This window comes from Astatotilapia calliptera, chromosome 20 (assembly GCF_964374335.1).
Source record: "Astatotilapia calliptera chromosome 20, fAstCal68.1, whole genome shotgun sequence".
In the NCBI taxonomy this organism is placed as follows: Eukaryota; Metazoa; Chordata; class Actinopteri; order Cichliformes; family Cichlidae; genus Astatotilapia; species Astatotilapia calliptera.
The window spans coordinates 23307321-23328806 of NC_137441.1; the positions used below are offsets into that span (position 1 = coordinate 23307321).

The following is a 21486-nucleotide window of genomic DNA, read 5'->3' on the forward strand; positions in this document are numbered from 1 at the left end:
CAGTCTGTCGCAGGGCCAACACGTAGACAACCATTTGCACTCGCATTCAACACTCACATTCACAGCTTTGGGCAATTTAGAGTTTCCAATTAACTTATCCCCACTAAGTGCATGTCTTTGGACTGTAGGAGAAAGCCGGAGTACCCCGGGAGAACCAACGCAAACACGGGGAGAACATGCAAACTTCACACAGAAAGACCCCAATCGGCCCCAATCACTTGTTTTTTTTATTCGGTGTATGTGTCTTTAGGCTTCAGCAGTTAAAGAGTTAAAAAAAATTAATTTGTGTACAAATAAAGCACAAAGGTCAATTCTTGTGTGTCTATGTGTGCATTAAAACATTAAAATATCTCAGCTGCTACCAGAAACTATGACAGCAGTGTTGCTGTCGTTGACTAAATATTGGTTTTCCTTCTTCCACTCCTGATGATGACGATGGTGACTCTCTGTTATCTACAGGTTTGTGCAATCCCATTTATTCCTATCCTTTACACCGCCACAAAATGTTCTTGTGTCTTTTTTTCTGGTCTTCTTCAAAAGGGGAATAATCAAACTACTGCTCATAAAACAGGAAAGTAAACTGCTGTTTTAAAGTTAGAATGCAGTACCATTAATGGAAAAGCCTAAATCATACTTGTCTATTGAATCAAATAAAAAATGAAAGCAATATTATAAGCACTTGATCTACTCTGTCACTATACTGTATAAAACATCAGGAAATTCAACAGAATGGAGACATAAATCTCACAGCAGGCATTTTGCATAACGCGATGCCATGAATGTGCTTGGGTCTGGTATACCGTCTTTCTTCCACATTAACAGCATGTATTTATTAAACACCCACTCACATAGCAAGATAACGGCTTTCCATTAGCTCCTGAAATGGGATACTTGATTTCAAAAATAAGGCTTATATGACTATAAGACTATAATATGACTAAACTGTTTGTGCAACAGCCTGTTAGAGGCTTCAGGAAACAAACTGTTAGTAAAATGAGCTCTAATGAGTGAAAAAAATAAGAGCTAACTGAGGGTATACGTATATACGGCCAATGTTTCACATAATTCCCTCCTGTAAACAAATGTGTGTAGGCAAACGTAGGCAGATAAAAGATTGACCCGTGACGTCTGTTGACGACAGAATTGGTTGACGACCTTGAAAGGTGGGTTATGCACTCTGTCCCGATCATGTTTTGATTGGTTAAACAAATAACAAAGGAAGAAGAGCAAACATCAGCAGGATGTATGGACCCTGGGGGATTTAGGTCAGACTGTCTTTCTTTTTTTGTGATCTTAGAATGAAAGTACAGAAGCTAATATGATGACATAAATGTTTTAAAAAATGTAAATTATATGACAAAGCTATAATGTCACAGTCTTCTTTAATAATCTATACAAAGTAAATTTTTTGATGTCATCATGTCACATGCCAAGACTCCTACTACACTGTGCATAGGATTACACATACTGTATATGTATCCTGCTGTTTGAAAATGGAAACATTAACAAGGTCACTTAATGTTTAAAAAGTCTCATTTTAATGTCCCTAGGGCACCTTCCTCTATGGATACATTGTAAGAGGACACATTAAGAAGAACTGGACATGGCTTTCAAAGAAGGCTCTGACATCAGCCAAAACTAAATTAGTATTGCCACTCACGTTTGTTTTGGGCACAGTGCTCTGGTGGGATTTTATATTCCATCTGGACTACAAATCCTCCAGGAAGAGACAGGATGTGTCTGTGGTAAGTAGCAAGAAATAAATGGTTGGCTAACTCTGACATTCCTTACCTCCAGTCTTGACACTTGTCAGCCAACATGTGTTGTATGTTTGCAATAAACTAAATGGTCTAGTGAATAGGCCCTAACTGACAGCTATGCGTACAATTAACTATCTTTAACCTTGTGAGGACTAAGTCATCCATGGTGATGACTTTAACCCTAATCCTTTGCTATCAGAATATTAAATTTTTAAATGCCAGATCTTAGCAGGAATCTGGAAGCTAAGAAATAATCATTCTACCTGTAGCTGACATAGATTAAAAATTGTCTACTTTAAAAACAAAAAGGTTCTGCTTGACTTTCACAAAAAAATAAGGTTAAGGTTAATGTTTGAAAGTAGTGTTAGGGTCAATTCCAACCACAGTGTGTTAAAAAAAAATCAGCATACAAAGCAGTTTGTTTGCCAAGTATCTGTATGGCTTTGAGTGAGAGTCAGTACGAGGCATAAGGCAAAGCAGTTAATCCATCAAATAGGATGAGACTTGCCAGGTTAACTAAAAGCCAACTAAGCTGTCTAAGAAGTGCATTAGAGTCGAGAAGGGTGTTTGTACCAGTGTGACTGTTTGTGTTGGTGGTAGCAGCATGACTGGATGGGAGTTGGAAGAGCTGAGGTTCTTTGCAGTTTTATTAAAGCCCCATTGCACAATTCTCAGAAGGCATCTTTGTTCCCAAATACACTTTTTAAAAAACAAATATGAGTTTTTTAGTATTGTTAGTATCTCAAGAGAGCGTCTAATAATAGAAGTGAGTGCGTCTATACTTCTATTACTCACATTGCGGGGACATGATTATATGCTTATATTGAGGGACCCACGCACGCTCAAAAGTATGTAAATCTGGTTAAGGTTTATGTAAGGTTCAGGCTAGACAAAGTTTAGAGTAAAGGCTAAGTTTACAAGAGTAGTAGTTTTTCAGTTTTTCAGTGTGTGTGTGTTTGTGAAGGGTCAGCTGCTCCTGAAAACTGTTCTTGGAAGTGTATTCCCAACATTTCCAAAAACAAAACAGGTCACAGTTGAATTAATTGTGTGTGTGTGTGTGTGTGTGTGTGTGTGTGTGTGCGTGCGTGCGTGCGTGTGTGTGTGTGTGTGAAGGGAAATAAACCTGTTCAGATCACACAGTGGACTGTTTACATGGCAGGATTAAACTCTCCAGGGGTCTGCTGGTCAGCTGGTGGTGCTAAATCCAGTTACAGCATGAGCACCCAACCCATGATAACACTTTAGAAAGGGTACAAACACTGTATCTAACATATGCATTTAGCAATCATATCAAAGATCCAACTGATACCCACCTAAGACCAAAGTCTCAAACTGTTTACATTTACATGTGAGTACTTGTGATTTTTATTTTGTGTTCTTCCATATGCAAGAAACTTGTCATACAAAGGAAGTATTTATCTATCTCCCGGCCAGTGGTTCTTCGGCGAGAATGCCAGCTCTTTTGAGGGTATTGCCTGTGATCAAAGAAGCACACATTTTACCCATTTCAGTTTTTGGCAGATTGCTAGCGTTACCAGAGGAAATAAATCAATTTGATTAATTAAGTCCATCTGGGGCTTACATAATATGCATATGTGTAGGTGTTTGTGAGTTTGAATGGAGCAGCCGAAACCAATTAGTATGTGGGGCAAAGAAAAGAACCTCTGTAGGCTTCATGTGACTGTTGCAATGAGTAACTGCTCTGAGCTCTGCATTTCCTCAAATACTAGCAGCACTACAGTTCTTGCAGTACAATTTCCAGCAAAATTTTGCTTGAAAAATATCTTGGGACCTGCAGTTAATCACAAACTCCAGTAACTTCTAGCTCATGAAGATACCAGGGCTTGCTGACATTTTTAACAAGCTGTCTATTGATATGAGCAAAGATGTAATCTACATGAGGAAACAGTCTTTACAGGGTGCAGTGTACAGACTTTGTCCTTCATCTCCTTGTTTTTTCTTCTTTCATTACAGGAATTCTCTCTGACTCAGGTATGTGTCAACTGAGAGAGGCTGAAACTCTGGTAAATGAGCCATGGTCCATTCAATTAGCAGGGAAAGAATGTTTAAACTCAAACTGTGATCCCGGTCAGCCTCACGTTAGGTATTTACTGTATCCAGCAGCAGTGGTAGGAAACAGAATACCTTTCAATGAACAGATTCTCGTGTTTCAGAGCAAAAAACTACTAATAACAGGCCCGATTCCACTCAAGTGTCCCATTAAGTCAATAATGTGAAAGTGAAGCAGCTAAATGGAATTGAATAATCATTCATGACATCATTTATAATTACACTTCACTGCTTTGGTGCTGTTGTGGCAATAATTGTAGTAACAGCAGCATCAGTAGTTGCAGCAGTAAAAACACTACAACAACTTTCATGCTGATAGATGTAGCCTGGTAGTAGAATTAGTAAGTATAAGCAAAAGCAGTAATAGCAGCACCGGTAGTTGTATTTGTGAAAACAGCCATAAGAACAGTAATCCCAGTTGTCCCAATCTGGGGGTGTTCTTTGATGGCAGCTTCTTCCAGCTCAGGGCACTTGCAAAGCTTAAGAATGTTTTGTCGCCTGCTGCAGGAAAGTAATTCATGCATTTATTACACCAGGCTTGACTACTGGATTAGTCTGTATTTAGGTATCAGCCAGGCTCTGCTCTCTCGTCATCACCTTGTTCAGAATGCTGCAGCCCGACTCTTGACAGGCACACGCAAACATGACCATATTACCCCGGTGTTGGCTCATTGGCTTCCAGTACATTCTAGAATTGATTTTAAGATTTTATTTCTTGCTTTTAAGTCTCTAAATGGATTAGCTCTCTCTTACCTCTCTGATCTTTTAGCTAAACATACTCCAAACAGAACTCTAAGGTCAGCTGATAACGTTCTTCTGATCGTTCCTAGAAGCAGACTAAAACACAGAGGAGACTGGGCCTTTGCAATTGTTGTGCCTAAACCTCAGAACAGTTTGCCTCTTCAAATGAGGACCTCTCCAACACTCAGCATTTTTAAAACCCGCCTGAAGATGCATCTTTACTTGCTAGCTTTTAATTGTGACGGAGTTGTTTAGCTTCTTGTCTTATCTTCTATTTGTGTTTGTTTATTTATTATTTACTTTTTCTCTTTGTACAGCACTTTGGTCAACCTGTGTTGTTTGCTTATGAATAAATAGATTGATTGGTTGATTGATTCATTGATTGGTCCCTGTGCTGCTGTACCATTTGAAGTAACAAAGGCAATAATAGCAGTGTTAGCAGTAGAAATACAGCAAAGACAAAGGTGTAGCATTAGCATCGCCAAGGAGTATTGAACCTGTATCCTCTCTATGGCCAGTGAGGAAAACTTCTCTGATAAATCTGCATTTATACAGAAGTCTATCAGCAAACAAGCTGACCACTCACTATCATCTCAGTCAACTTTTTTTTTATGGCTTTATGATCTAAATTGACCACTCCAACCTCATCTTTACCATTGGCTACCATTACTGGAGGCTGTAACATTAGTAATGACATTAGCAATGAAAGCCTTCTTCTTATACGGGCTATCTGCTTCCATCTCATCCTGTTCCTAGCATCCTCTTCTATCTCACCAACCCTCTGTAGTCATAATATTAGTAATGAGAATAGCAGTCTAGCGATGGTACGAGGCATAGTTCAGGTAGTAGCAATCATAATTATACTAGTTCCAATATTAGTAGTCATAGTAGCTTAAAAGCAGTGCTAGTTGTCACACTAGTAACAGCAGCAGTAATAATGGTTCAGATCAGTTCTATTCAGTTGTGTTTATGTCGCACCAAATCACAACAGTAAAAACTCTACAACAGCAACAACAATAATAATAATAATAATAATAATAAATATGACAAACATATGATATTTATATGATGTCAGCCTAACTTTAATAATTGTACTGCACTGTATTGTTTCTAATGATTTCCTGCACTGAGACTGTAGATGCAAATTAGCTCCATGGCAAACTCTAATTCAACAGTTGTGTTGCACCTGGTGCCTAGGAAACAAACTAGAACATTTAACTAAACAATAACAATTTTGTACTAGAACAAAATAGCAGTGCCACGAGTGTCAGTAGCAGTTTCAGCAGCAGCAGTGGCACTGGAAGTGCTCAACGGGAGTCATGCACACAACGAACCTCCTCAGTGTGGCATTGTGTGTGTGTTTTTATACATCATAATAGCCAGTGACTGTGCTGCATGCAAGTACACACTGAAACACTTCTAATGTTTACAAGCAGGCTGAAAGTGGATCATTTATCCAAACACTGAACGGTAATCTAACCTACGCAGGCAAATCAAATTAGGCTGTAGCCAGTAAAGTTCCTTCAGCCCTGTGGAGGTGTTTATATGAGGTCTGCTCAGCTGGAGTGAAAGCAAAACTTCTCTTACTGATGTCATTAGGCAGCATGTAAACACGCTCACTTGCCTGCTCAATAGCTCCCTCATTCACTCAGTCACTTGGCCACTTATCCAGACATGGTCATCTGTAAAAAGCGAAAATCTCAGCTTGCTTTCTAGGCAGCAGCTGCTGATGCTTTTCCCTTCAGGAAAATTGGGCTGTTACTTTTTAGCAGCTTTAATACCCTAATTTATGATTTATCATGTGTCAGCCTCAAACACAGTCTCTATGGTAATGTCGTGTAAAAGCTATTTATTTCTACACAATAAGTGATACAGGAAAGAAAATACATGCAGCTCTGACTGAGAATATTATAGACACTTCTTGTTGCAGGGTTTCAGTGAACACACATGGCACACTCCCTGGAAGGGCAATGGAAATATTACCAGTTGCCAAATGCAAATGAAGCACATCAACACAATGTTGAAAATGACTTGCGCCTTCAATAGCCTCAAGAGCAGTTGCTAAGATATGAAAGTGATTTTATGATCGAGCCTCATTGGCACACATGTTCTCTCTTTCCTTTACTCACACTTTCTTTCCACTGACGCCAAGCCCTAGGGCCGGCCTCCCGTCATCGAAGGCCAATTACCGTGCGCCGAGCAGACGAGCCTTCGTGAGCCCTGATTTCACTGGTATAACATGCCGAACTTCGATCACGTGACGGTTAAACGAACCAACGACTACTCTAGAGAGAGAGGGAGAGAGATCTTGTGAGAGCTGTATGAGAGAGAGAGTGTGCGAAGACAGTGCGGTGGAGTTCTATTGCCATTACGCACTATTACGCACGGACTTCCAGGAGAGAAGCGCTCAGCTTTAAAGGAGCGGGGTTTGGATTGCTTGCATATACAGGTGAGTGTGTTGGCGATTTGCTAAAAGATACTTGTTTATATGTGACTGTGTGTCTTCTGTTGATCCGTGTTGTGTGCAGTGAAGCGTGGCTCTGATGAAAGACATGCATGCACGCAAAGCTGTTACCGGATGATACGTAGAAATATTTAGCGAATTGGCGCAGTATTACAAAAAAAGAAAAAAAAGTAATCCCGTGCCTGTGATCGGAGGAGCTGTCAGCCTGCAGCGTTAAACATGCCGTGAATTCCGAAGTAACCTCCACACCTAACTAAGCACGCAGCATGGTTAAGAGCAGGAGAGCACCATGCTGTCAAAATTCTTGTTTGATGTTTAATGGCTGCAGGGTTACTCTAGGGCAGATCGTTTAGACGTGGCCAAACCTATCTCTTCCAAACCCCTTTTTCTCCCCCCTCCCATAAGGTATCACGTAGAAGCAGCAGCTGCAGAACACCAGACCCTCAATGTCATATGATGTTACCTTGTTCTGGCCTGAGATCATACATTAGATAAAAGTTCGTGTGTGTGTGTGTGTGTGTGTGTGTGTGTGTGTGCATAACAAAAACATTTTTTTGTTTTATTTTTTTTCTTAGGATCTCTGCACTTGAAAACTTTTTAAAAAATTTTTTTATTCTTTTACAGAAGAGGGCGCACTATCATTTTGTCTCTAGTCCCGTTTTCATGCAGCCTTTTGAGGTTTTAAAGGGGGATTTCAGAGTTGCGTTTAATCATCATAAGCCACTCACTGCATGTAAGTGGATTTGTGTCTAGTGTTTTTTGTTTTTTTTTTAATCCACGTAAATGTAGATGTGGTGCATTGTTTTTCTGGCATAAAAATAGGCACTAAATCCCTCACTCTTCCTGCAGTGGCACCGATTGACTCCAAAACTGCAGAAAGCTTTTGGGCTCTAGCTTTACATTACACAGGAAATCATTCCTGCCCGTGGCCATCTCCCTATACAACTCATCCACTTAACACACTGTATACTGCAATAGCTACACCCTTTTGCACACGCTCTTCCTCTTATTCAGCTATTTATCAATAAGTGACTTATATGTATATAAGTCATGTATATATTATATATATTGTGTCTATTTCTTACTTAGTGCATTGTCTGTCTTGTTAATGTTTATACTGGAGCACTGTAACCAAAATAATTTCCCCTAGGGATCAATAAATTATTCTGATTCTGATTTAATGTCGAATATCTGCCGTATTGAAAATCTTATTGATACAAAATTTCAATTGGTGTCCTCTTTGAGACAAAACCTCTGCAAAGGACCACAGGTAGAAAAACACATTTAATGACCATATGGCTTTAATGTTAGAAGAAACCGGAAACCCAAACTCCACATGGTCAACTTGAAGTCTGAACCAGCAGCTGCAGCATCCACGCTCCCGCACACATGCACAGTCTTTAAATTCCACTTCTTTCACACATGATTGACTTTCCTTTTGAAGTGCCATCAGCTGCAAACCTCTTGAACAGGCAGCAGGTAGAAACCACAAAGAATAGGAGATCATTCTCAGTCTGTTAGTGCTGGTTTACTTATTTGTTATTTTTTCTTGTTAAAAAATTAACCTCATAGACAACATTGCTGTGTTTGTGTCACGCTGGAACTTTTTAGGATTAACCATCACCCAGGAACACAAGCCTGTTAAAAGTTCCATTTCATTAAAATTGAACACAGTCTGAGCAGCTGCCACTAGATGAGGATTGTGGAGAATCTCTTTCAATTTCATACCTAATAAACGTAATCATTTGTGTTTTGTAGGAACAAGAAACACGCTTGAACGTTCACAACAGCCCGATCTTCAGAGCAGAGAGAAGCAAAGCCAGCTGCTATTCATCCGCACAGGAATGGTTGATCACTTACCATTTGGTGAGGAGACCTTCCTGTATTACACCGGCTCCCCAAAGTCTGACTATAGCTGCCTCTATTGCCACACTAATGGTGGCATCATGGTGACTGACGCGTGTACCTACCACCACCACCACCACCTGTACCAAGGAGTGACTCTCTCGTCCTCTCCTCGGCTCTCTGAGGACGACCTCAGTGACTCCTCCAGCCCTCGTTCGTCCCTCTGCTCCAGTCCCGAGTCCTCGTCCCCAGTGTCACGACATGTCCTAAGCTCCAGCTACAAAAGCAGGAGCAGCAGGAGCAGTGGGAGCTGCAGCTCCTCGGGAGGAGAGAGTCAAGACAGCCTGCTTGACCTCCTGCTGTCTCAGGCCTCCCACACCACCTCATTAAGTTCTAACACCAGCAACAGCAGCAACACTCTTTCATCCTCTCTGTGCCTGTCCTCTCCACCTTCCTCCACATCTTCTTCTCCTACTGTTCCCATTTTACCTACGGGGCTGGCTTGGGAGCAACAGCTGAGTGTTCTGCAGCAGCAGGCCAAAGAGGATTCTTACGAGTTCCCAGTCTTCCTCGATGAGTTGCAGGATCCTGCGGCATTCCTGTTTCAGCCCACTCTAGAGGAGATTGAGGAGTTCCTAGAGGAAAACATGGTTGTGGCAGTAGAAAAAGAAGAGGAAAGGTGCGATGAGATGATGTCCCCAACATCAGAGGATGTAGATGCAGAAAATTCAAGGACATTAGCAGGAGAACTAGTGTCACAGAACTCGGATCAAACTGTGCCTGTGGCTCATTCTCCATTCTCCTCCCACACAGAGACCAAACATGCACCATGTGCATCAGATATGGACAGCTCATCATCATCGGTAGATGCTAGCTGTGTAACTAGCTCTGCCACCAGCCATGCAGAAGGGATCAAACAGGAGGAGTCTGGATCACTGCCTTCCTCATCCGAAAGTTCCAGCTCTGCTTCTCATGTGCCTGTCATCCTACAAATCCAGCCTATACAGATCAAACAAGAACCAAACTCCAGCGCCATTTCAGAATCTGACACACAGAATCCTGAGAAATCCCAGTCCCAACAAACCCTGGCCCCAACTGACATCAAAATAGCTCAGCTCCTGGTTAACATTCAGGGGCAGACTTTTGCCTTAGTGCCTCAGCTGCTTTCTTCAGCTAACGTCGCGAGCTCAAGCAAAGCCGGGATCACCACTTCGTCCAAATTTGTCCGGATCGCGCCGGTGCCCATCGCAGCTAAACCCACAGGGCTTGTGGAAGGTGGGTTAGGTGGCAGTTCGGCTACAGGGGTGCTTTCTGGAGGTCAGAGGTACCAGAAGAATGCAGTCGCAGACCTTATTAAGATGCACAAGTGCTCTTTTCCTGGCTGTAATAAGATGTACTCCAAGAGCAGCCACCTTAAAGCCCATCTGAGGAGGCATACGGGGGAGAAGCCATTTGCCTGCACATGGCCTGGCTGTGGATGGAGGTGAGTGGGACCAAATGTTTTTATAGTAAAGCTGGTATGACTTCAAATGAAGTGAAGAGCAAGCCAGCTTCACATGACACACATTCAATTGCTTTAGCCTCTTATAACATCCACCAGGTAACCAGCAACCCACCTAGGGTTAAGAGTAGGGAGTGAGTTAGGTCATGCCCCCCCCCCCCCCCTTTAAAGAATTTTCATCTATTTGGATCACCCAAATGGAAAAGAAATCATGTAATGTCAAAATGAATGTATTAAAGTTCATTTGTAAAATTTCCTATTTAGCATGTGGTTAACCAGTTACATGGTGGATACTAAGAGGTTTAATGTTGCATATAAATCCGTATCTACACTACAGAGATTACAATAACCAGGATTATCGACTTCCACTCTATAGGATACTTGAATACTGTGTACAGACTTTAATGAGGTACCACAGTGCTACACATTAATGTGTCATGTAATGAAGAATACTCTACTGTCAGGTTAATACTGATAAGAAGTGATACTCTAGGAAATGTAATCCATCGAGTGCAGCAGCATTAAGCTGTCTTATTGTCCTTTTTGACTTCTGAAATATGCTAGAAGGGTTTTTTTGCTTCTTGGAGGAAGAGCAAATTGTTCCACATCCTTTATCTGTCTTTGAGGCATCTTTGATGTCCCCACGTCATCTGAAAGAACCAAAGATATCATTTTACAAGAGAGTGAAAACTTTAACAAGGGTATAAATGTATGTTAAATGCACAGAGAGAGGATTCAGGAACCTCTGTTTGATTAGTTTATGGATGGGAGTGAACGGAGGAATGGGTCATTGTCAGGGAAGCTGCACTCAAGGCTTTTTTAGAAGGTTACAATTTGTTCTTTTCTACATGTTGGTTGTATCCCGGCTATCTGTGTGTTTTTCTACCGTGGTAAAATTGCAGATTAGATAGAGTGCCTTTTGAAGCTGTCTGCATGCAGACTTTGTCCCCTGTTAGTTATTCCATTTGTTTGCTCACTGTCTGCAACCACTTTACTCCTGTTCTCGCAGCAGAGCATTAGTGCAGAATCAAGTTTAAAGTTATCAGTGTAGGATACAAGGTAAAAGTCTAATTTGCTGCAAACTGAGTAGCTTTTCCATGTTTAAATCATGGACTAGATTTGAATAAGAAATCCTTACTTGAACTCTTTGATCTTTGGTGCAGTGGTCATTTATTTCAGTCGTTGCCCAAGAGTGTGCATATAGAGCCTTATAGACAAAGGCCAGCCTACATTAGGGCAAGCATTGGTAACATTAAAATAACTCTGCTAAGGATTTGAAGTAAAGGGTAGATTTAAATTTAGGTTAAAGTTAGAGTGAAAAGGTTAATGTGTTTTTGTCATGGAGTGATATGTTGGATATGGTGGTCCAGCTCAGCAGTTGTCCGGTGCAGAGTTACACCTGCAATCAGCACACACTGTGAGGAGGCCATGCTACAACTATAACCATTAAAAAAACATGTCAGACATTTTTTAACAACATTATGGATGGACAAACATCCAGGTATTTCTATATCAAGTTATTGTGATCTGTCACTTGTTATGTATGTAATGATCTCTTTTTTGGAGTCTAAGACATACTTTTTCCATGTTTTCCATGCTATAGGCACTTGTCCTTTGGTAACCTGTATCATTCCATCAAGCTTGCTGATGAAGGACAGATGAGATGAGTGATACGACTCTCATGTCTTGGCTTTATAGGGAGGTTTTAAGGCATCCAGGGGAAACTTGATGAGGTCACTGGACCCGAGCACTCACTGGAAAGCAACAGTTACAGCTTGTGGATGTTAGTTTTCTGCTTTTTCCTCAGACCAAACAGATGAGATCAAAAGCACTTTTATTAGTAATCTTGAAAAGGTGCACTTGGCTAGCTCTGCCCTCCTTTTCAAATTTTAATGCTAAGCTAAGCTAACTTCTGATCTGAAGCCCAAAATGAATTTGTATCGAGCTTTGTTTTGCTGCATTGCTGTGTTATTGTTATCAGTGGCAGACATATGGACGTAATGCATGTAATCAGTTTGCAGATCACTTGAAACTGGGGATACCAACGTGTTAGTTTTGTAGTTCAAGTAATCGGTTATTTAGTTACTCTTTACAATAATCAATGTGATGCTGTTAAAAATTTCTTCACATTTTTGCTCCTTGTGACTAAAAAGAAAATCTCAGGAATGTTTCCAATCATACTGTTGATTCAGTGAGCGTGATCAGGTGCTAAGACAGCTGAGTGCATGTTAAAGTAGGACATGCAAGCTAAGCACTCACCACGACTATGCTAGTGGCAGTGAGGTCCACCGAAGAGGAGAAAGATGCAGGTGCTACAGCTCAGAAACCAGCTAGGTGTTAGATGGAGTTCTTATTTCAGGGAAATTAATGAGCTTGTTATGTGGTGGAGAAAACTCTGCTGATACTTATTTAAACTTTAGATCTTTTTGTTTGGATTACGAGTGTATTTTGACAGAGTGTGGCAACATTAGCCATGTTTTTCGATTGGTCAGGTGTAATGGTGCACTCGCTTTCATTTATGACTGGATTTAATCTGTATTGTCAGGAAATGCAAACACTGAGTACTACATGTTTCTTTAAGTGATCCTAAATGTTCTTTCAAAACTTCATCTCCAACGTCTTTACGTGACAGCAGCAGCAATTTACTATATTATAAAGTTACCTCTTCCACACTCCTCTCCCTCTGAGTCAGGAAATGGACGTGAAGTAAGAAGTCAGGCTCCCTGTACCCTCTGTAACCTTAGAGTAGATCCATGTGTTGGCTCCTCTGAAGTAGACAGGAGAGGTATTTCATTGGCTGGATTCCCACATATAACTCAGTCAACATTATATTCCTTCCTTTGCCAAATGGTTTTCCTTTTTAAAGCTTTTTGGAATTTTTTTCCCCTCTTGTGACCATCTGGTCACATGTAAACACTTAAATTAGCACATACATACAAGCAACACACGCACACACACCCATACACGCACACAAACATGGAGCATTTTCATCTCCGGCCTGCACTGAGGCTCTCATGTGAGGATTGTGTTGAGAATCTGGGCTGGAACCCAAAGTTTGCTGTAAAAACACTCCAGCGTGTGCGTGCTCGGCATCTGTCATCAGGGCTGTGGCTTGTTGTCTTTGTCAGCTGATGCATTCATCATTACAACAAAACAATGTTGGGTGGTGACGGGGCTGTCACAGTCAAACTTAGCCTCAGATTTGGACACTTAGAGCTCAAAAGAGAGACAAAGGGAAAGGAAGAGAGGGTGCTTAGTTTATGATCCATCACTCACGAAGGGTTGTTGATCTGGCGGGGACCACAGTGGATGGAAAGTTGCTGCTATTCAGCTAGATAAAAAGATAATATCTATTTTGCAAAAATCCTTCAGAAGAGTTTCATGGCCTTTGTGTTGGTTAACATGTAGTAGGCATACCTATACCTATATATATGCCAGCATCTGTGTTACTGTTTGTTACCGCCACACCTTTTAGGCTGTTTTCTTTGAATGCTGCTTTGGCGGAAGATCTAAGTTCAGGGACAAGTTAGAACAAGACCTGCGTGTGTTTCCCACAGGGCCCACGCTGTTATGTATACTATGTGTTGTGCAGCTCCACGCCAAGCTGCCCCAAGGACTTGAGGCACAAAAGCCACAATCCTCAGTGAAAAGCACAAACTCACGTAATCAAGAAAATTGCCCCTAATCCCAACCTGTAGCACTTATGAACTCGCTGAACTCACTGAGCTTGAGGACACTCTCTCTCTCTGTCCACAATCTGTGACATGTAAGCTGAGAAAAAGTGACATTGCTAAAATTGTAGACAAAGAACTATAGCAAGAATGGGCATGAGGTGGCGAGAGAGAGAAGGTGGGGTGACAAAAGAGAACAGGCGTTACGCCAAAGAACATACATGTGAGGAGAGTGAGGTTGAGTAATTGCATAACTCCTGCATGAATGTTCTCTTGAAAGATCTTTCTGGCTACAGTACATTATGCTATAGTTCTTATAGGCTCAGCCCAAATTTAGTCGTAGAGTACACATGTATGGGTTCTACCATGCCCAAGCTTGTAGCTGATATAGTAATGCTTTAGGGTTTAATGCTTGCATTCACATCATCCAGCAATTACCAAGAGTGTAGTCGCATAAAGAAGAGAACGTAAAGACATGGATCAGTATTTATTTCTGTTTACTTGACATGTTCTTGAGGTAGGGAGAACTAGGTTAAAAAAATCCCACTAATCCCTTCAACACAAAGGTAAAAGACTTCAGTAGACAGTCTATCACAAAATTAATGTTATTCAAGGCTCCAATAAGCCATAACTGTCTGTTAACAAAACTGAATGACTGTGTGAAATGTAAAGAGGTACATGAGGGTGTCAAATGAAAAGAAACCTGTCATAGAAGTTTCCATTGGCTCGTTATCCAAACTACAACTCTTTCCTTATTTTGCTCTGCTGTGTCTTCTACTGTAGTTGTGCAACAAACAGATGAGCTTGTTAGCTTTATAAAATGGCATTTTATAACTGCATTCAGGGCTACAAAGAGATGAGCAAATCATCCCTAGCTGTAGTATATACTGTAGTAAACATTGTGTTTGTGTAAGAGAGCTAGAAAGACACCTTTCATTTGCCTCTTTTCTGTCGCTCAGTTAACTTTTCAAACAGCCTGCAACAAAAAGTTTTTTTCACACATTTGGAGAGCTTTGCAACTTGATATCAGTAACTGCGTTTTGTTTTACCTAAAGGTCCTTTGTAACATGGTTAGACAATAACTGGTGAATGTCATAACTTTTAGTGTCAGCCCCATGTGCTGCCCCCAACAGACCATAAAGCAAATAGTTATATGGTGCGGTTTTACTGAATACAGTCACAAAAAAGAAAGTACACCCCAGTATTCACTAGCGTGCACAAACACCTTTAACAGCAATGTATGATAATGTGTGACTTCATCATTATTATTGTTACTGTGGGGGAATCTGGTCTGACTCTTCGTTGCTTCAGTCCATTGAGGTTTGCAGGCGTTCGTTCATGCACAGCTCTCTTAAGGTCAGCATGTCAGTCATGTTGAGATCCACACATGACTGGGCCATTGTAGCACCTTGATTCTTTTCCTTTACAACAAAAGGATCATTGTCCTGATCCATGATCCAGTTTAGGCCAAGCTTTAGCTGTCAGACTGATGGCCTTACATTTGACTCTGGAATACTAGAAGTCCAAACCTCCGGCTCGGCAGTTGGTATGAGCTGTGTTTGCTGAAATGTTGTTTTTCTAGTTGTTTGGTTGCATTTTTTGCATTTTTTTCCAGACACGGTGATGTGCATTATGGCCTGACATCTCCACTGTGGTTTCATCTGTGCAAAGGATATTGTTTCAAAAGTCTTGTGGTTTACTCAAATGCAGCTTTATAGAGAAAAGGCTTTCTCCTGGCAACCTTTCCAATTGTAGTGTCATGAAGTTTAACATTAAACATGCTAACCAAGGCCTGTAAAGTCTGAGCTGTAGCTTTTAGGCTTTTTGCAGGTACTCTGAGCACTGGATGATCTGACCTTGCAGTGAATTTGCTGGGAAGTCCATTCCTGGGAAGATTGGCACCTGTCCTGAATGTTTTCACTTGTGACCAGTCTTTCTCTTTTTAGAGTGGTAGGATTCAGATTGTTTGGAAAATGGCCACAAATGGCCAACACTTTCTAGATTCACTGGCAGCAACAGATGCTTTTTTAAAGATCATTGCAGACAGGTTAGCTAAAACATTTCTCGCTATTGTGTCACCTTGGCACCTGCCTCCTACTTACCATCTTAAAGTCTCTGAAAGCTGTAAGGGTGTATCTGGCAAATATTCTACCTGCTCAGGACAAACATGTTAGCATTGCCACCTTTGAGCATATTGGCTCATTGTGTCTCACATAATAGCTATTATGGCTGCAGACTCTTTTGTTACACTGGGGACTGATTATCTGTACTTTCTGGAGTATTATATGAGATTATGTGGGACTTGCAATAGAGAAAGAGCTCCATATCAACAACATGAGTCGTCTTGTTTTGTTTTAAGATTCTTGCTGTCTCAGATGCCACTGCTTAGCTTTGTAAGCTCTGTCATTTACCTTCTTTTTATGACTGGCCTATTAAAATGATGAATAGGCCAGTTGTGTAATACATGTCTACAGTGGAAATGGTTTGAAATAACTGTGAGTGACATCTTTACATCTCTGAATTATCGCCTTCATGTCTACAGCCTGCCTCTGCTCCTGGAAATGTGCTAGAAAATCAATCTGTGTTGCAGATTGTTCAAATCTTAACAGCTTTACTAATATATACGGAACCAAATCAAGGTATAAAGGCACTGCTCTGTCATCCACTTAACCCTTCACTGACTTGATACCCAAGCTGGCCGAAGCCCATAGAAACCACAGCGGAGCAGGCCAGGAATAGACTGGGTTTGGATTTACAGTGCTCATGTGTTAAGCTAAATATGGGATGGCTCTTTAACTTCAAGTCGCAGGGCAATACTCACATCTATCAGATTACCCTGAAATAAAAAAGGCTGGCATGGCTTTTATATCATTTGGCAGCTTAAAGCGTGACTACATTAGTTTGTTTTTAGTTTGTTTTTAATATATATATATATATATATATAACAATAGCTGTGTACAAACGGATCACATTACTGATAGTAATAATAAAATGGAACATTTGGAAGCACTAATGGGAAATTATTATAGCCAAATGTTTTTAATGTACAGTAAAATTTGATTAATTTGTTAACCACATGCTGGGGTTCCTTCCAACAGGTTTTCTCGATCGGACGAGCTATCCCGACACCGCCGCTCCCACTCAGGAGTGAAACCATACCAGTGTATAGTCTGTGAGAAGAAGTTTGCTCGCAGTGATCACCTGTCGAAACACCTCAAAGTCCACCGCTTTCCACGAAGCAGCAGGACAGGACGCTCTGCAAATGGACCCCTTTGACCCTGCTCTGGCAGCCTGACAGATATGAGGGAAGGGGAGGGAATGTGACGAAAGACAGAGGAGGGTGGTGGGGTGATAGTCCAGATGCCCTTTAAAGGAGTTTGCGCCGGACTCCTTTTTGCCCAAGTGTGTTTATGTTCAAATACGTGTGCGTGACGTACACTCATGGTACTGTGATAATTTATTGGGTGACGAGGAAAAGACTGTAACGAACTAAAACAGAAAACTGTTACTTGACAAAGCACCCTCACAGGTGGAATAAGCTTCTTGTATATTACAACTTTATTCTCAGATATTTTAGCTAACCTAATTTGGAGAAAGATCTGCTATTTTTTACATGTTGGGGTGTGTGTTATTGCTATGTTCAATCAAAAGCCTTATATCAATAAAAGGTATAACACTGGTGGGTTGGCTACTATTTAAAACTAGGGATGCTATAGCGACTAATTTGCTAGTTGTTTAAACAAAAAAAAAAGGAATCAGATTAGCTGACTTGTCTAAAAGGTAGAAAACAATGAAAACTTAATGGACGAGGTTAAACATTGGCTGTATCTAAGAGCTATGTGAAACTTTCAATCGCGTTCCTCCGTGATCAGATTGCATTTTAAATGTCTCTGACATGTGTGGAATTCTGAGCTGTATGTAATGTTGCACACAGATACAATGATTAGTTTGCCATTAGCTTGCATGCTAGCACAGGTGACATACAACCATTCATTTTCTGCGTCAAAATACTGCTGAACCAAGCTGGTTAGTGGTAATCTGCTTACTTTCCATCTTGCTACCAGGTGTACCAGTCTGTGTAACTGACTAATATTTCTGGTGCTGACTAGCAATAGCAGTAGGATTTAAACATCTAGTTGACTAGTCACATGCATCCCTGTTTAAAACCTCCACTTTTTATACTCTTCCTGGAGCCAAATGTTTTGAAAAGTAATACTAGCAAAAACTTACTGCTTAATGGCTTGAATTTCATTTGTTGCATAGCAACAAGGGCTTACTGGGCATACTATTAGGAAGTAATGGGGACTATTAAGGTCTTGGTTTAATTCTTTCTCAGTAGATAAAAAGATACACCAACATTCCATTAGCTTTGAATAAGTCTCTTTGTTGCCTTAGAGTCTGTTTCGACCTCAAACACAAGAACAAAGCTCAAGTTGATGTTGAATTACTGCTCACCAACAAATATCATGTAATTTGCACTGATACACATGACATTTTTGGTTGTCTGCCCATACTGAGAATTCTGAGAATTTTGTGTTATCTTAATGCGGTCTGACTCTTTTTGATTCATCTTGTCAAAAAATTACTTATCGTAATAATTGTAAATTTAATGGCCTTTATTGGATCAAAGCTGATGACCCTAAAGCCAAGCTTTAAAACGCTGTCTTTGTTCATCTCATGAAATGTCACAACTTCTGTTTAATGATTTTGTTATACCATATCAGTTATTACTTAATGTGACTTTCTTTACTTTATGTCACTGCTGTCATATGATACAAGATGGTAAATCTGCTGGCATCAATGTGAATCTTTTGTCTTGCCCCAGATTTTTTGAACATCTGAAATTAAATGAAATCGTTACCTGTCAAATTGAGTTTGTCTATTTGGTAGCCAGTTATTAAGGCTAGCACCAAGGACACCAAAGTAAAAAGATTAAAGATAAGCTATGTTGTTTTTGCTAAAGAACTGGCCAATGCTGTCACATGTTGCAATGACAGGATCACAGTACATATGAAAATTATAAGTACCTTCAATCGTTTATCATAGTGCATAGCGTAAATGATGTACAATTACAAAACAGTAACTAGCATTATAAAATGTTAGCTAACATCAGCTAGTGTTAGCTAACTTGTATTAGCTAATAGTGACCAACTGCAACAGAGGCAAAATACCCAAGTACGTATTGCATTTTTAAAATCAGTGCTTTATCACTGAAGACTTAATTTGTAAGAGAATAAATTGTTAATTAATTAATGTATGAAATATTTTGGATCTTGCTTAAAGAGGCATCAAATAGATATTGTCCTACTTTTCTCCACAGATTAAAACTTAAAAGAGCTCAGTTAACTTTCCATTGAGAGTGGAAAATTAGTGTCATTGCAACATCAAATGCCACATCTAAAGGGAAATCTTCATGAGTAAGTTTTCTTACTTTGGTTGTGCCCAAACATGAATTTACAGCACATTTTTCAGAATATATACCATTTTCAAAAGCATTCAAGAAACACTATTGCTGGTCTTGAACATATCAATTCTTCTAAAAGAGGTATTGTACTGTAAGGAAGCAGTGACTGTTAAGCTTTTTTTTCATATCTCACTTAACTGAGTAGATTGCTTTAATCTCTTATTCTGAATTTCCTTTGAATTAAACCAAATATCATAGGAGGAGCTCAGAGGAAATTTCTGTGCCATAAAGTTGAGAATTATTTGACAAAATTCACAGATTTGAAACAGATTTAAAATGCGGTTTTAAGAAAGACTTTTGTGGTTTTAGAAATTAATGATTTGCTGAAACCTGCAGTGATTGTCAAACCCTTTGTAGTCTTTGGTTTGCCACCAGTGACGCTATATAAAGGAAGTATGTTAACTCAGTCAGCCATTCCTTCCATGCAATTAGAAGAAACACTTTTCTGAAAGAGTGTCGTACGTGATCCCGTGAATGTATGTAAATACTTTATATTCATCTAAAAGAGAATTGAAATATTCTTCTAGTGATTTCTGTGATTGTGAAAGATTTTTAAAACTGTAAAGAAAGTGTACATAACATGATAATTCAAATATATTGTTTTAAAATTAGTTGACTTAGTGTTTGTGAGGTCTGTACACAACACATACAATATACTTATTACATGTTTCATGATGCATTCTTTGTAAGAAGTCAAAAAAATGCATATCAGCAACAGTTTATTTACATGCACTTGGCTTAACATTGAAAATAAAACAAATTGAAATTACACCTGAGTTGGAAATAAAATTGTCCGTGTGTTATGAAACACTGAAGTCATTTTCAGATGTGTTCTGTACATACCTACAACAAAAAAGCTAAAAATGTTATTTTTTGCTTTTGTTCTACAATGTAAAACATTTACAATAAAAAAACAAACAAACACGACTTGCTTTTACTGTTTAAACAGCCAATAAGTGTTTCATTAGATTTTTTTAATATATTGCTTTCCTGATGTTTTTGCTGAGAGACTTTCAGTCACATGATACAGTAAAAAATGTCAGATTTGGGCCACATTATTTGGGAATGACAAAATGAATTTATTTCTGACTGCATGTGTGCATTTATTTTAAGTGCTTTTAAGAGTAAAGAGTAAAAAGTGTTGACACTATCAATATCTATAGTTGTTGTTTAGTTATAAGATTGATATAGTCTCTAGCTAAGGTTTGCTTATGCCATCTAATATTAGCTGTAAGTGATTGGCTTTACCAAACCTAGGCTTGCTGACTTGAGTGAGTTAATTAATTAATTAAATGTCACTGTAGTAAATTACTACTACAATGTCAGAATACAGCAAGATAACTACTTCTAATAGATAGAGCATAATAGACCAATTAAGCATGAGTTAGATTTACAAGAGTGTATAAGTAATCATCTTTAAATGCCCCAGGAATCAAACTACCAATTAATATATAATCTGGTCTTCCTCCTAAGCTACAGTTAACCCTGTTAAATATATCTCATACTTAAAAAGGACAAAGTGTTGCATATTAACAGAAATATTCTGTATATATTGGACAGACCTTGAAAACTCAGTCAAACATGTCTGGCTCTGAACAAACGCACAAAACCACATACATCCAAAAATAGCCAGTGCCCTATATTTGTCTCATACTTTCTTGTGCACATTTCTGTACAATGGTTACACTACAGTACTGATGTATAGAACTTAGATCAACTGTTTTGGTTCCGAATCATTGCGCTCTTCAATTTTTTGTTTTACTGACAACAGGTGATTCACATATAAAAACCTGTGCTAATGTGCCCAAAACCAAATGATAGGTACAGACAGTGAGCTAAGTGTTAAATAAGTGTGAAGTATCTAGCAACTACAAAGCTAATAATTTACAGCGTTATGTTTGCCAAAGTCCATATAAATAAGCAATAGATCGTATGTAACAGATGTATGCATTTTATTTTTTATGCAGATG

General features: G+C 39.6%; 1 protein-coding gene and 2 long non-coding RNA genes across 4 annotated transcripts in view; 1 reads left to right on the top strand and 2 right to left on the bottom strand.

Moving 5' to 3' along the window:
* The window catches only part of LOC145422921 (uncharacterized), a 131988-nt gene that overhangs the window by 87331 nt on the left and 23171 nt on the right, over positions 1 to 21486 (bottom strand). The window lies entirely within an intron of this gene.
* Positions 6812 to 20443, top strand: LOC113013197 (Krueppel-like factor 15). Of its 2 annotated transcripts, none has more exons than XM_080294586.1 (3): positions 6812 to 7768; positions 8794 to 10363; positions 17151 to 20443. In XM_080294586.1, exons 2-3 carry the CDS (start codon positions 8880 to 8882, stop codon positions 17326 to 17328), a joined length of 1662 nt encoding a protein of 553 aa, XP_080150712.1. In that variant the 5' UTR covers positions 6812 to 7768; positions 8794 to 8879; the 3' UTR covers positions 17329 to 20443. The 2 variants fall into 2 exon arrangements, with proteins under 2 accessions (XP_080150712.1, XP_026009698.1); XM_026153913.2 differs by having other exon boundaries at positions 6812 to 7020.
* Positions 10768 to 14072, bottom strand: LOC145422785 (uncharacterized). Its single transcript, XR_013904045.1, has 2 exons — positions 13044 to 14072; positions 10768 to 11031 (listed from the first exon to the last, which is right to left on the bottom strand). It is a non-coding gene; the product is annotated as an uncharacterized LOC145422785 (long non-coding RNA).